At 34.7% G+C, this 15,574-nt stretch overlaps 1 protein-coding gene across 2 annotated transcripts; it reads left to right on the top strand.

Moving 5' to 3' along the window:
- Positions 1-296: 296 nt before the first annotated feature.
- Positions 297-15,325, top strand: LOC130613130 (delta-1-pyrroline-5-carboxylate dehydrogenase, mitochondrial-like). Of its 2 annotated transcripts, none has more exons than XM_057434457.1 (20): positions 297-481; positions 2,087-2,270; positions 2,927-2,974; positions 3,050-3,123; positions 6,897-7,059; positions 9,601-9,672; positions 10,250-10,415; positions 10,689-10,785; positions 10,953-11,003; positions 11,123-11,145; positions 11,221-11,268; positions 11,458-11,558; positions 11,716-11,763; positions 12,275-12,319; positions 12,536-12,621; positions 13,466-13,532; positions 13,638-13,706; positions 13,985-14,037; positions 14,122-14,240; positions 14,652-15,325. In XM_057434457.1, exons 1-20 carry the CDS (start codon positions 312-314, stop codon positions 14,765-14,767), a joined length of 1,800 nt encoding a protein of 599 aa, XP_057290440.1. In that variant the 5' UTR covers positions 297-311; the 3' UTR covers positions 14,768-15,325. The 2 variants fall into 2 exon arrangements, with proteins under 2 accessions (XP_057290440.1, XP_057290441.1); XM_057434458.1 differs by lacking the exon at positions 297-481 and adding an exon at positions 502-735.
- Positions 15,326-15,574: the final 249 nt, after the last annotated feature.

Below are 15,574 nucleotides of genomic sequence, written 5' to 3'. Positions count from 1 at the left end.
GTACAAATAAAAAGCTTAAAAATAGCTGTGTTTATATGCCTTGTTTTTTTTAAAAAATAAAGAAGCTTTTGCAATTTAATCAATTTCAAACTTAGAAAAATTTAATATAATTCTGGGGTAAGTCACGATATACTACTAATCCCGCAGCTGGCTCTACTCCTCGCACGGCGGCGGGCAAACTATTTTGAGGGTTTCAGTCCACATCGGCTTCAGGGGCGAGCTATTAAGCAGGGAAACACGCCCAATCACCAATTACATGGGTCACATTTCCTCTATTAAAATACGTAAACTGATTTAAAAAAAAGATAATTATGCATGAAACCACGGTTAAGCTTGGTGAAAACTTTACCAGGGAATCACGATTAATGCTGAAGGTGCTTCGTCCAGGCCTTGCAAACACATTTCCAAGAATTTCGTACGGCAAACAAAATAAAACGATGTTGCGATTGTCCAAAAAGATTCTTCCAAGAATGACTGCAGGGTAATGTTTTTTTCCTGGTATACAAAGAGGGGAAGAAATAAGTGTTAGCTATATTTATCGTATTTATCAGCCCTTTCCTTTTGTAAAAGTTGTAGCTAGCTAGCTAGCTATAGCTAGTTAGCTAGATAGTATCAAAGGCAGCACCAACACACTCAAGATGCAACATTAATTTGACATTTGTGACTAGATGTGCACTAGGTGTGTAACTAAACAAAGTTTACCTGCACACCCAGCCAACTTGTTTCTTGCAGGAGGTAAGCTTTGAGATAAATTGAGCTGATTTTTCTAGTCAGACAATATCTCAATAAATTTATTTCAAAGGAAAATATAAAGATAATTTCTAATTCAGGGGATGATTTTTGAGGAGGCAAACTGGAACTAAAATAGCAGATATTCCTTAAATTTATACTATGATTATCTAAACTATTCTGGTACCAATATGTCAACTCTGTTTCTTTTACACGTATCATATGTCTACACCATGTCTGTCATTTTGTGTTACTGTCTCTTTTTTATGTTGTAGCTTTACATTTGTAATCGAGAAAAACCCGCGTAGACCTGAACAATGCCCAAAAAACCCCCCACAAACAGACAGACAGTAAATAATTTAAAAAACTATAAAAATTAAAATAAACTTACTATGTGATAGCGAAGTTCTTAGAAGAACTGTTTTTGATGGTTTTTAATAAGATTTACTTGATAAATAACTTATACACTTTATTAACTCCTTTCTCTTCAAGCGCCTTCTTTCAACTATCGTCCGCAGGGTATGTTACAAGAAATTGCTTTTTGGGAATGCTCCGGGCGAGTTCAGGAAAGTGCGGGTGGTTTCGGAGAACAGCTGCCAATTTAATTCGAAAGTCGTCCAAACTCGCCCTTGTATATGCGGACGTTTGTGGCTTATCGGCACCTTCTTATTTGTTATCATAGTCTCATAGCCTCCATTCTATATTGTATATATTCACAAACCATAAGTAAAATACATTGTTCTTGCAAATCTCGAATTGTGAACACAACACTACCTCTATGTCCATACAAGACAGTCTGGCAAAAAAATGATGGTGAACAGTGAAAGTGATTGTCTGATGAAAAAGGATGTTTGTTGAAACCTTCTATCTCCTTAAAGGGTCGACCACAACTAACTTCTGTCATGCAAATAACATCCTGTTAGTGGGGTCTAATCAATTTTGCAAAGAATATTTTTATGCAATGAATAAAAGCATATTTGAAATATGTTTTTAAAAAATCAATGTCAACAAACATGCATTTTTACTTCTATTAGTACACTAATTCTTCAAATCTAATTTTGCGTATTTCTTGACATATATATAAGCAACTTTTTTCACACTTCACATAATTTTTGTCAAGGAAATGTGAAGAAGGATGATGGTAAGAGTTTCAACCTATTTGCTGTAAATCTAATATACATCCTAATTCTGTTATGAATTTATTCAAATGTAAGACCTATTGGAATAAAAAATTAGCCACATATTCTTCCTAGGAACACTACTTTACATTTTAATTTATTACTGCATAGAATCTTCAATATCTAGGAATGATTTACATCATTAGTAATTTAACCTGACTTAACACAACTTTTACTAGAGTTCGTTCTGTTGGAAACCATCCAGATTTGCCTCTTAATGAACCTGCAACAGATTTTACAAATGACCAAGTGACACAAAAGTTGCAGGAAGCTGTAGGAAGAATTTCCAAATCTTGTGAAGATATTCCAATTGTTATTGGTGGTCAGGAGTTTAAAACAAGTGATGTAAAGTACCAAGTATCGGTATGAAAGTCAGGTTTTTATTTTATTTTGTAGGCTTTTTTTGGAGCCTAATTTTAATTTTAGTTCACTTGCACAATTCTCTGTTCATGGTAAATCACTTCATTTCTACAAATATGGTTTATTTTCACTTCTTTTTTAAAAAAACCTTATTAATCGTATGAAGTGTATTCGTACGAAGGAGGGAACATGCCAAAAGCAAACTTAAGTGAAAGGGTGGATGGCAGTTAAAAATCACAAATATATGAGCTAAAGTAAATGTTAAACTCCAATATACAAAGTCTGTGTTATCAAAAAAACTTTTGTACCAGCCACCTGGCTCAGCGGGTAAGAATTAGCAGCACAACTAATGCAATGATTGGGCAGGCCAGAAAAATTATATATTTTTTCATTTTATGGCACCTCTTGTTACTTAAAAATGTATTTTATCCTTGTTGTTTGGTTTTAGAATATGGAAAACTTCCTATTAACATGTTGCAGTCATTTATCAATTACGATGGCCAGTTCAAATAAGCACCCAGTCCAATAACATTGGCACCGAATCATAGTGGGAAGTTATTTGGCACTGGGGTGCATAATTGGTTATTTACATAAGGGCCACGCTATATACTTTGGGACTGAGAGCACCTTATTTGGAATGATTTTTAATTTTTTTTTAGCCTTATGATCATCAAAATAAAATTGCAAAATTCTACTATGCTGACAAGGTAGTTAAAAAACTTACTGTTGTTACCCATCTGTCACAGTATCAGGTTGTTGCATAGTTCAAAATTTTTATACAGGAATTGATTGAAAAGGCTATTGAAAATGCTCTTATTAAGCGACAGAAATGGGAGAATATGTCATACGATGCCAGGTTTGTTCTTCACTAATTTGGATGCATCTCTGTGTTGGTATAAAAGAAGTGTTGTAAAGTCTGAAATAGTTGATAAATTTTAAAAGGCTTTTAATATTTAATATAGTTAGGTAGAGTGAACTTTTTTACTTATTTATTCATTTATTATTAATCTGCTTCCAATAAAAACAAATGACTCTTCTGCCTAAACTAAAAATGCATGTAAAAATAAAAATACAATAAACAGTCCGTAAAATTTATTTTTAAACTAAAAATTACTTCAGATATATGAATGTTAGGTAATTGATTGAAATAAGAATGACAATCGTTTGTAACGTGAAAATATGTTCAAACTAAATAAAAATATTGCTTACAAAGATTATACAAAATTCAGATATACATTAATGAATAAAATAAACATACCGGATGGCCACATGCTTACTTGAGAGTGTGCGTGAACCAAACTAAGTGGTATTTGAAGTGAAGCTATTATTTGAAGCCTTGAAGATTAATCGAGACAAACTTTGAATTCTCTCATCATATGTCTTACCTGACTTGAACAACAACTGAATGCAAAAAAATAGAAAAACCGTGAATAAAATACACTTTTGAAAGTAAGATAATTACATTTTTGAAAAATTTTTCTTTTTGTTTTTATATATACAATAAATAAATGATTAGAAATAAATAAGTGGGTTTTACCCTACACTCCCCCACATGTTTAGGATTGCTAAGTTCATTTCACAAAACTAGCCTTGTAAAAGTCATTCATTATGCAAGTCTCATCAATTCGATGAATAACAACAAGATTTCTTGAAGATCGATAAGTAGTTCAATTGTACTTTCCCCAGTGTTTTGATAACGAATGTTGACTTTTCGAACTTTTCCATCTCGACTCAGTTCGATATAATCGACAATACCAAATTGATACGTTGAACGCAATACAGAATCTTGTTTTGTAAACAAGACAAAGTCTCCTTTCTTTAAGTTGCTTTCTGATTTGAACCATTTTGGCTTTGCAATAAGACCAGGTACGCGAGTGGTTAAACATAGCTCAAACCATGTATTGTAGACATTCTGATTTTGGCGTATAATTTTAATGGTGTCATTTGAAACCACGAAGTCGCCAGTGGGATTTCTCTCCTTGTTATGTCCAAGTCGTAGTCGGTTTGGAGTGATGATGTCCAAAGCTTCAAGGTTTCTATCGTAATCTCGAACTCCCAATGGTAAGTCATTGACGCTATTTGCAGCTCTTGCACTGAAGGTCTCCCATTGAAGGATTGAAAGACGCTGGTTTAAGATTGACTTGGAAATAGACGATTTGATTTCACGAATCTTTCTTTCCACAAGTCCATTCATGTTATGTCCACCGACAGGACACGTATCAAATTCAACGTGGGGCTTAGTAAATAATCTCCACTGAATGTCATGATAGTCGAATTGTAGTTTCACAGGTTTTCACCAATTGACTTCCTTCATCAGCGATTAGTCACTTGGGGTATCCAAATTCGTCGATTACGTCAAAAATCTTTCTCCATCAACTCAGCAACAGCTCTCTATCAATCCTTTAAAAAATTTCATCCCATGGAGAGCAGTTTGGAAAGATTCATCTGTTACAACGCCATGTTGCATTGCGTTTGATGGATCCATGCCAACATCAAGTGGTTTCTCCCTAAACGACATCGTCGCAAAGGGGAGAAATAATATGAACAAGCTACTAGAAATTTTCTTGCGTTGGAGAGGATTCCATACTGATATTCAAAAAATTTACAATTCAGTGAAGCTTAAAGAGTGACACCCGTGTCTACAACGTTATCTTTGGCAAGCAGGTCTTGATCCAACAAAGGCACCAGAAGAAAACGTTATCAAAACGCTTATATACGGAGTGAAATCCAGTGGAAACCAGGCAGAGAGAGGACTTTGTGAAACTGTTAAAATATATCAACATCAATTCCCAGAAATGAACCGCATCGTCAATGAAGATGTTTATGTCAATGATTGCCTATCTGGAGGAGACCAATTAGAAGAAGTATTGAAGATCTCAGGCGAAATCGAACAGATTCTCACGTATGGTGGATTTACACTTAAGGGAGTTACAATGTCTGGTCAGGATCCAATTAAAGCCCTGTCATCTGATGGAGTCACCATTTCAGTTCCTGGAGCTAAATGGCATCCTAAGGAGGACCTTCTATCTCTTGACATCAAAGAATTGGACTTTGCCAAAAAATATCGCAGAAAGAAAGTTGACGCTATCAAAGAAGTCCCAAACAAGTTGACAAGAAGAATCTGCACATCAAAAACAGCAGAGATATATTCGACATGACAGGACTTCTCCCACCAATTACTGCCACACTCAAGATCGATCTTCACGACCTCGTAAAACGTAAACTATCATGGGATGATGTAATACCTGACAATCTACGCAACTTATGAATATCACACTTTGAAATGATCTTGGACATCAAAAACATCACCTACAAAAGAGCCATCGTCCCTGTAAATGCAACATCATTAACTCCCTTGACTTAGCAGATGCCAGTCAACACCTCATTTGTTCCACTATCTACGTTCGATTTCCAACCACAGATGGATTCTCATGCCAACTCATCTTCTCACATTCAAAATTGGTCCCAGAAAATACATAACCAAGAGCAGAATTGTCTGCAGCAGTACTCAACACACACACTGGGGAAGTAAAGAGCATTTAAACAAAATCATCAAAGTCACAAATTTACTGACAGTCAAATCACACTTCACTGGATTTGCAATGAGAAGTGTCCTTTGAAACAATGGGTCAGAAACCGTGTAATAGAAATAGAAAGATTCACGTCATCTCAAAGTTGGAAATATATCAAATCAGATATGATTGCCGACATTGGCACCAGACGCAACTCTTCACTCGAAATTATCTAACCGGATTCTGTATGGTTTAATGGCTACTTGTGGATGAGGAAACATGCATCAGATTTCCCTGTGCTATCACCTAGTGGCATATCACTCAATCAATTTAACCAACAGCAAATCAAGAACGAAATACCACTTAGTTTGGTTCATGCACACTCTCAAGTAAGCATGTGGCCATCCGGTATGTTTATTTTATTCATTAATGTATATCTGAATTTTGTATAATCTTTGTAAGTTCTGCAATATTTTTATTTAGTTTGAACATATTTTCACGTTACAAACGATTGTCATTCTTATTTCAATCAATTACCTAACAAAGAGATAGAAGGAATGTTGGCAAAACAACAGCATCAATGTAAATTTTAATGAAATCTTCTTTCTTTTGAATTATTGCGGAGAGTTCATAGGCTTCAGCTGCTGTAAATTTAAACGTGTTCTTCTTTGCTGTAGCAAGGGGCATTTTTATCAGTAATAAGTTTATGTACAAGTTTAGCAGTGGATAGTTACTAGTTTTGATATGATTAATCATTCTGCTAAGCTTTTTCTTACACGAAAAAGAGCAAATTTTTGCAGTCGTCTCAAAACAGATAACATAGTGAAACCTTGACTTGTAGTTTCCATGACAATGTTTCATTAAAGTTTATTTCAAGTAGTTTGTTTCTTTTCATCTGAGAGGCTTATCATTACATTAAATTCCATATATATTTTGTTATTTACTTACTTGTATTTTATTGATCATTTGTGATGTACTGAAAAGGATGCTGTATGTTTTAGATGGATTTCATAGGACTAAGTTCTCATGGCATTGAGACCATTTTCAAGAGTGAATAAATTTTTAATTTCACAATTTTTTTCCTGGTTGTGATTTTTTTTGTTATTGTGGTATTTAGGTCTCGTATTTTGTCGCGAGCGGCTAGTTTAATTGCTACAAAGTATCGTTACGAATCATTAGCAACGTGCATGGTTGGGCAAGGAAAAACTGCAATTCAAGCGGATATTGATTGTGTAGCTGAACTTGTTGACTTCTTGAGATTCAATGTAGAGTATGGAAAGGTAAAGGAATTAATCATAAATTTGTGGTATAAAACTTGAAGGAGGCCTTCCTATTGCAACTTTTTTATTATAGAAAGTTTGTTGTTAGGGAAATAGGAAGTAACAGTTAAAAATTCAAAATAGTTATGGGTTTAATTAATTCTGCAAAAGTGCTAAAAGGTCACCTTTGCTTCATAACCAGGCATATGTCATTTGTTTAAATTTTTCTCCAGCCAGTAAACTAGATCATTTCAGAGATGAAGGTTGACATTACTGCCAAAGGTAGCACATTTCTTAAAAATGGTAAAAAAGAATGCAAGATTTCTACGATACGAGCAAAAGTTTTTCTAACCTTTAAATGTGGGTTACCTTTTCCTGTGACTACCCTTCATGGTTTAAAACATGCTGTCAAAAAGTTTTGCCTATGTGCTTATTTTTTAGTTACTATCAACAGAAGTGATAAAAAAGTGGACACTCTTATGGTAACCACTACCTGTGGGTAAAACCATCCAGAAAGTTTACAATGTGCTTTGTAGTTGTGTTTTTACAGGAATAAACATCACTGCTGGTGTGGCCTCAGCTTTATGCGAAAACAAAAAAAGCACATGAAAAATATGAAATTTACAAGCTAACGCTAGAGGATCAAGTAATTCAGGCTGAGATCATGCAATGGCTGGATATAATTGATTCACATATGCCAACAAACTATATCTTCTTGTATGCAAATATTATTTTGGATGAATTAAAAGTGTTGCCTTTTATGTTTTGCTGTTGTGAAACAGCTTCTCTCCAAGTTAAAAAATCTCCTAAAGGTTATATTTTTCTTCCAAAACAATTTAAAAGAAGGACTAGCCAATTTTTATGTTAGTACTTTTTACAAAGTGCCAGCTCTTATAATAATGTTATGAAAAGGAACATAAGATTTGAGTAAAATAAACAAACTTTTTCTCCCATTTTGACCACAAGTTTTCACCCTAATTTGGAGACATCATTTATAACAAATATGCAATATAGAGGACTTTCTGTATGAATTGCTAGAAAAATTCAACTAAAACCAAAATTTAAACTTTGTCTTAACATGGGTGGTTTAAGTATTAACAAAGGGTTTAAAAAAAACTAGAGACCCATCTTGACAAAATAACAAAGACAAAGTAAAATTTATTGTTAATGTAAGGAAATTCATGATTCACTTAGTGATGAATTTAGTGTAAATATTGGTGTACATCAGGGTTCTGTACTTAGTCCTTTGTTGTTTGTTCTAATCTTAGAAGCGCTGTCGATGGAGTTCAGAACAGGTTGTCCATTGGAGTTATTGTATGCAGATGACTTGGTTCTCATAGCAGAGTCGATGGAAGAATTAGTTGAAAAGTTTGAGAAGTGGAAGAAAGGACTAGAAGAGAAAGGGCTAAGGGTGAACACAGCTAAGTCTAAAGTCATGATTAGTAGCATTGCAGCCAAGTGTGACCTTGTAGTTGGAAAGTGGCCTTGTGGCGTTTGCAGGAAAGGGGTTGGTAGTAACTCATTCTTTTGTCAGACTTGCAAGCATTGGGTACATAAGAAGTGCAGTAGTATTGGTGGAAGGTTAAGAGCTGACATTCAGTTTGTATGCAAGCGTTGCAAAGGTGAGATTATAGAGAATGAAGTATTTCCAGCTTCAATGATGTACAACAGTGGCTCGTTAGAGATAGTTGAGAACTTCTGTTACTTAGGTGATATGTTGGGCAGTGAAGGGGGTGTTGGAAGAAGTGTTACTTGCAGGATAGGTTCTGCTTGGAAAAAGTTCAGAGAGTTACTTTCTTTGTTGACTAACAGAGTCTTGTCAATTGAGTTAAAAGGTAGGTTGTATGAGGCCTGTGTAAGAAGTGTTGTACGGTAGTGAGACATGGGCAGTGAAGCAGGAAGATCTTGACCCTTTAGAAAGGAATGATATGAGAATGGTTAGGTGGATGTGTAACGCCAGTCTGAGAGACAGAAAGAGTTCAGATGAGCTAAGAAGCAGGCTTAGTATCCGTAGAATTATAGACGTTATCCAGATAAGAAGATTGAATTGGCTGGGGCACTTGGAAAGAATGGAGGGGGTAATTGGGTAAGAAAGTGTAGAGACTTGATAGTTCTTGGGGCAAAGCCCAGAGACAGACCGAGAAAGACTTGGCAGGAGGTTATAAGGACAGACTTGATACAGAGGAAGTTGAGTTTAGATCTAACACAGTCTAGATCAGAATGGAAGAGGGTCATTAATATACCCTTCCAAAACATGCTAGCATGGAAAACGGACGTTAACCGAGAATGATGAGGTTCATACCCATAAGTGATGGAAATTCCAGACGTCAGGGAGTCATGAAACTTTTCTATTAACAAAAATTATAAACAAGTCTTTTTTTTGTATTTTGGTTGTTTCTGTCATCTTTTTCCTCGACATGCACATCTCACTGCAAATCCTCACTTTTAGGAACGTGTTGTAAAAGGTAGAGAGAATTCATAGAATTTATTTCTGAATTCCTGTGGCTACCCTGTGTTTGCTTTTAAAACAGGTGTTATAAATGCATTCTTATTTACTTGTAGATGATCCATCAGAGCCCTCCTCTGCATCAACCAGACAACATAATTAACAGTGTCACGTGGCGTGGTCTTGAGGTAAACTTTTTTTAAAATTTTGACGTTCTAGTTTTCTATTGCATGCTGTCTTTTCTGTTAAGCAACTGGGTATTATTTCAATCGGAGAGGCACTAAGTCTGATGCTGGCCTACAAATTAGAGGAAAAATATAATCCTTAGAGGAGGGACAGCTCAATAGATCCCAGTTTTCCTCTAAGTTGCTTGGAAGTTTATTTTACTTTTTTATTCGTTTCGAAAACCACATGAACCATAGTTGTTGTACGCTTTTCTCGCACACGGCCAGGTTGTAATAATTCAAAAAAATGTGAATCTTTTTGCTTTTGCAATAAATCTACCAGCCTTTTTAACTTTTTTTTCGTCATGAAAGGTGGAGAGATATGTGACGCTCAACTGTTTGAATATGCCACACACTTCCTAGTATTATATCATTAAATGTTATTAATTCTATTGTGCACTCCCTGTTTCAGCAGAAAAAAAACAATTTTTAAGCTCTTACCCAATGCGTTAATACATTTTCACTTTGAAACTGGTTTTGAGTATCTTTCATATGTGCGCACATGTGCTACTTGTTCTATTGAAACTACATCTCTTCCCAGGGTTTTGTTGCTGCAATTTCTCCTTTCAATTTTTCTGCAATTGGAGCACACCTGGCATCCGCACCGACCATGATGGGTAATGTAGTTCTGTGGAAACCCTCCGACACAGCTGTTCTGTCAAACTACCACTTCTACAAAGTCATGCAAGAAGCAGGACTACCAGATGGTATGCTTGTCAAACTTTGTTCTGTTATTTTTGCCTGATGAATTACTTAAGCCTATCTTGTTGGCTTTATTACATCTTCCCTTTAGCCTTTATTTTATGCAATACACTGTCTCCAGGAGGTGGCAACTGTTGTATTCAGTCGCCCTGTGTATACCTTTAAAATCTTGTTCAACCATTACAAACAAACCAACGTTGTAGTAGTAAAACTTTGGCGTGTATTGGATGACAGTGCAATAATGTAGTAATGCGTTTAACAATAGTGTCTATATTTAGGTGTTGTACAATTTGTTCCTGCTGATGGCCCTACCTTTGGTGATGTCATTAAAAATAATCCAGATCTTGCAGGAATAACCTTCACAGGAAGTTCAAGGTAACTGCTTGGATTGCTTCATATGGTTTCTGCAAAAGAATTCTTGCGTTTAAAAAATGGTTGTTTTCAATTTTTAATTACCCTACTTGGATCAAACAAATAGAAGTTTCTGTCTACATTCAGATTTTGATCATGCATAATTTATTAATTTTATGTTTATTTTGTAGAACATTCAGAACTATTTGGAAAAATATTGGTGAAAGTATCGACAATTTCAAGTGAGTACAAGTTTTTATTTACATCTGTAGTCAAGTGGTTTGATAAAGTAATTTTTAGTTCAAGATAAATACTTTAAACTGATTGTATTTTATTTATTTATTTTATTTTTTGTATTTAGAACATTTCCAAAGATTGTTGGAGGTAATTAAGTTAGAACCTCTGCATTTCTATCTTTAGTCTTTATTCTCTTAAATATAAATTTGTTATTTCTTTTAGAGTGTGGTGGAAAGAATTATCATTTTGTCCACGAGGAGGCTGATATAGGTAATTTATTATCGTATTTTATTGTTTCAAAAAGTATCAAACTTGGCTGCTACCAAATAAAATCGAAGTATAGCGTTGATGTTTTTTCAAACCATGTTAGTTATCTATCCTCTTAGGTTCTATAGATATTTCTAAATTTGTAGGACTTTAGTTTTCAATAAGAGTCAAATTAAATGCTAATATTTTTAGATTCCGTTGTAAATGGAACGATCCGGTCTGCATTTGAATACTCCGGTCAAAAATGTTCCGCTTGTTCAAGAGTCTACGTTCCGGAGAACCTATGGCCTGAGGTAATGTCATAATAGTGTTATCCTGATACGGAGACCAGCAAACAACCTGTCCCTAATAAAAATTGATTATTGCAAAATTAGGATTTTTTTCTTTGAAACACAATTGATGTAAGGTTTTTGTTATTAAAGAGTTATCTATCTTTTGCTTTCTTTTTAGATTAAAGAAAAGTTGATCACCGAGATAGAAAAGTTAAAATTAGGACGAGTAAGCGATAATTTTAAAATTTGGTGAATAAATAAAATCTCAAGTTAATGAAAGTAGTATAAAAACATGGTCTAATCCAGAGTAAACCTTTGTGTGGGTGGTGGAAACAAAAAAAAAGTTCTCAAGAAGAGAGGACAGCATGATGGCAAATCAATTTTAGTTATTATTGTCTGTTATATGAAAATTTCCAAATTTGTTATTTACCTGTCCTTAGCTGTCCCTATTCACCTGTCCTTATTGAAAAGGGTGAAGCATTTGAGTGGGTGAGCATTGCCAGGATGCTTAACACTGACGTTTAGACTGAGTTGTCCAATATATTTCAGAAGTGGAAAATAAGTGCTTTGGTTTATAATATAAACATATTATACAGCGCGATACATACCATCCTAATAAAACAATAGCTGAGAGACAATTTCAGAAACTTTTAAAACCAAAAGTGCGGTAAAACTTGAATCAAGTGTTTTCTAAAAAAAAAAGTGTACCTTCTCATCAAAAATTATTTTGTTAACAGGGTGATGACTATTCTTCATTCTTGAGTGCTGTTATTGATCAAACTGTAAGTAATTGAATGTTATTTTGACTGGACGAGTCAATTAAATGCACTTTATAACATCTTTGCTGACCTTTTATACATTCATTTCAAGAGTGTGCTCATCTGTATCCTAACTTATCTGTTTTTGTGTGTTTGCTTAAAATATCTGAGAGAAAAAATGTTCAAACGAATTGGGAATTTTTATTCTTTTGTTGTTTATAAAATTTGTTTTAATCTTAGTCATTCAATAAAATAAAATCGTACATCGAGCACGCCTCTTCGTCGACCGAATATGAAGTACTGGCTGGTGGCAAGTGTGACGATAGGTTTGTATGCATCTTGTTTAGCAACCACAAACTTTCACATCCTCCTGTGAAACGTGAAAAATGTTGAGTTGTTAATTGCGACTTTAACTTTCACAGTCGTTCTTCTAATTATGGTGAAGTTTTTTTGTGAAACTGTTTGATTGTTTTATTATACAACTCTATTATTGGGTATCATTTTCCTAAAGTTTAAAGTTTAGTCTTATCATGTCATAATATCACAACACTAACATAAAGATATCTATGGATTTCTTAGGATTAAAAAAAAAACGACAAAAAAACGCCATAAACATTTTACGGTTGCAACTACGACCGTGGACAAAGCTAGTGAAACAAAGGCACTTTTGCGTCAAATGGTCTATACTTTGTACCTGGTGGACTTTAAAGTCTTTATTTCCGCACACGTAATCCAAGTAAAAGTGGCATTCTTTAGTACCCCAACACAGAAAAATAACCCATGTTGCGGCCCACGAAGGTCTTGAATTTCGTGATAAATGGTCGTACTTACGTCAGCAACAACAAGACAAGTTTAAAATGCGCGACTTTAATGTGAAAACAGTCTATGTATTCACCTGTTGCGGTGAGCTTCAAAATTAGCTGTGTTGTTTCATTCTATTTTGTCCGTGATTGTAGGTTCTTGTTTGCCTTTCCACAGACTCTACTGGACATTTATAAGTTCGTTGTTCTTAAGCTCTTTTTTGCTTTCTAACTCTTATGTTGCGCAAAGAAAAGAATTTCCCTAATTAGATTGTTCAGTGAATTATTATGCTTGTTGCTGTTGTTGTTGTTTTTGTTGTTATTGCTAATGTTCTTGTTGTTAATTTTAGATTTTGTGATATATTTTTAGTGTAGGCTATTTTGTCGAGCCCACTTTGATCCTAAGTCATGATCCTCGTGGAAAACTTATGTCAGAAGTAAGTTTCTTGTAGACTTTCTGTAAAAAATCAGACCTGTTATTTTTCATCATTTCTGTGTTGCTATATAACTCGAAATTTAAAACATATACTTCCGGATTATAGGAAATATTTGGTCCGGTATGCACAGTGTATGTGTACTCTCCTGATAAAGTGGACGCTGCGTTAGACCTAGTAAGTTCCAGACCTCCTAGTCCTAACAAAACTTAAACCTTCTTCGTTGGATAGGATCTTCTCTACCGGCTACTTCGCCTGAATACAGAGATCGTCATTCGGTTATAAATGAATTCATTCGTTTGTAAAACTCCGAATTTTTACACGCGTTCTTCTTTTACTAAACTCGTTCCCCAAATAACAATAAAATGAATCATATTGTCGTCATTTCTAGTCGCAAAGGATATGATTGCCGTGTTTTACTTTAACTTTTTGTTGATAAATTTCGTGCAATATAGGTTAACACCACATCGCCATATGGCTTAACAGGCTCAGTGTTTTCACGAAATAGGTATAAACTTTCGTTTCAAAGGATGTTTTTTTTTTTCCTCCTGCTGATAATTTCTATTCTCACACCAGTCATTTTATTTTTAAGGGAGTTTCTGGACTGCGCTAGCAACAAGTTAAGACACACGGCCGGTAACTTTTACGTCAACGACAAATCAACAGGTTCTGTTGTGGCACAGCAACCGTTTGGTGGTGCTCGTGGTTCAGGTATTTCTCACGATACATGTTTTGTTGTTACCGTGTTTTACAGTTCACACGTTATTTCGACGTCTTAGAAGTTATGTCGACGTTTTAAGAGTTATGTCGACTTGTTAGGAGTTATGTCGACGTTTTAAGAGTTATGTCGACGTCTTAGGAGTTAAGTCGACTTGTCAGGAGTTAGCGAGTTGGAAGGCGTTATTTGGGTTTCAAGAATTTAAGTAATTCTCGTGTTAAACGAAATAGATTCTTTTGTGCAGGAATGTAATTAGATTTTTTTCCCATTTTTTTCCCATCGAATTGTCTCGTGTACCACCTGTGAAAATTATATTTCTATAAGATTGAAAACAAAATATTGCGTTTTCTTTTGTAACATATCCATGTGACGCTTAAAAGATCAATATTATTTCTTTTATACAGGCACAAATGACAAAGCCGGTATGTTGACATATCTCCAAAAATGGACATCACCGCAAGCTATCAAAGAATCGTTGGCTCCCCTCCCACATTGGTCGTATCCTTACATGAAGAAATAAACAGTTTTTATCCTAATAGATATATCCATGATGGTTTTATGTTGTTTTTTTGTATCTTTTGTGCCAATAGAATAGGTATGTTAACTTTGTAAAAAAATAGTCAGAAATGTGACAAAAAGACAAGTAGTTTAAATACAGCAGAACAAAAGAATGCAATGTTTAATGTTTGCAAACTCAAAGGCATTCAAGGCCACTTATTCCGTATTTTACAGCAACTTCGTGTTGCAGGCAATCAAGTTGTACAAGTTCTGTGGAGTAACAGGGCGACCCGAAGTTATGAATTCGCATTCTTGCATACTTTCGCAATCTTTTTCAGTTCCCTTTAAGTAATTTGTTTCTTTTTGGTTTAAATCTAGAATTTTTTATACTAGTCGTTAGCCCGTGGAAAATCCGCGGGTTCGCCCGTCGCAGCTAAGCTACCATTTTGCGTGACAGACAGACAGAAAGACGTATACGGGCATTTTAATATAGATAAAAATAAATTGATTTTGTTATGTTCCTGTTTGTAATTTTCTTTCAGTTTGCTAGGTTTTTTACAAATAAATTCGAATGCAGTAATCTATTTTGTTTTTTCCATAAAGTTAAAAGTCCTTTAATACCTACAACTGAAAAGCTCACTCAATGAAAGTCGACACTCGAATGAAGATTTTTCTACAACGAGTTACCATGCGCCCGTTTTTCACTTTATATAACGTGAAGAAACCCACAAATAAGTAAAAAACAGATTTTCTCAGGATAAAGTTTTTTTGCTACGTTAATAAAAAGACTGGCCATATTTAAATACAAAATCACTTACCAAAATTTTGC

This window comes from Hydractinia symbiolongicarpus, chromosome 10 (assembly GCF_029227915.1).
Source record: "Hydractinia symbiolongicarpus strain clone_291-10 chromosome 10, HSymV2.1, whole genome shotgun sequence".
Taxonomy (NCBI): Eukaryota; Metazoa; Cnidaria; class Hydrozoa; order Anthoathecata; family Hydractiniidae; genus Hydractinia; species Hydractinia symbiolongicarpus.
This window is presented reverse-complemented; position numbering and strand designations above follow the sequence as displayed.

Coding starts and splice junctions, on each gene's coding strand:
- LOC130613130 (XM_057434457.1), top strand. CDS start 312: ATGCATGAAACCACGGTTAAGCTTGGTGAAAACTTTACCAGGGAATCA. Junction 482..2,086: donor CTTCCAAGAATGACTGCAGG/GTAATGTTTTTT, acceptor AACTTTTACTAG/AGTTCGTTCTGTTGGAAACC. Junction 14,038..14,121: donor TCAGTGTTTTCACGAAATAG/GTATAAACTTTC, acceptor TTTATTTTTAAG/GGAGTTTCTGGACTGCGCTA.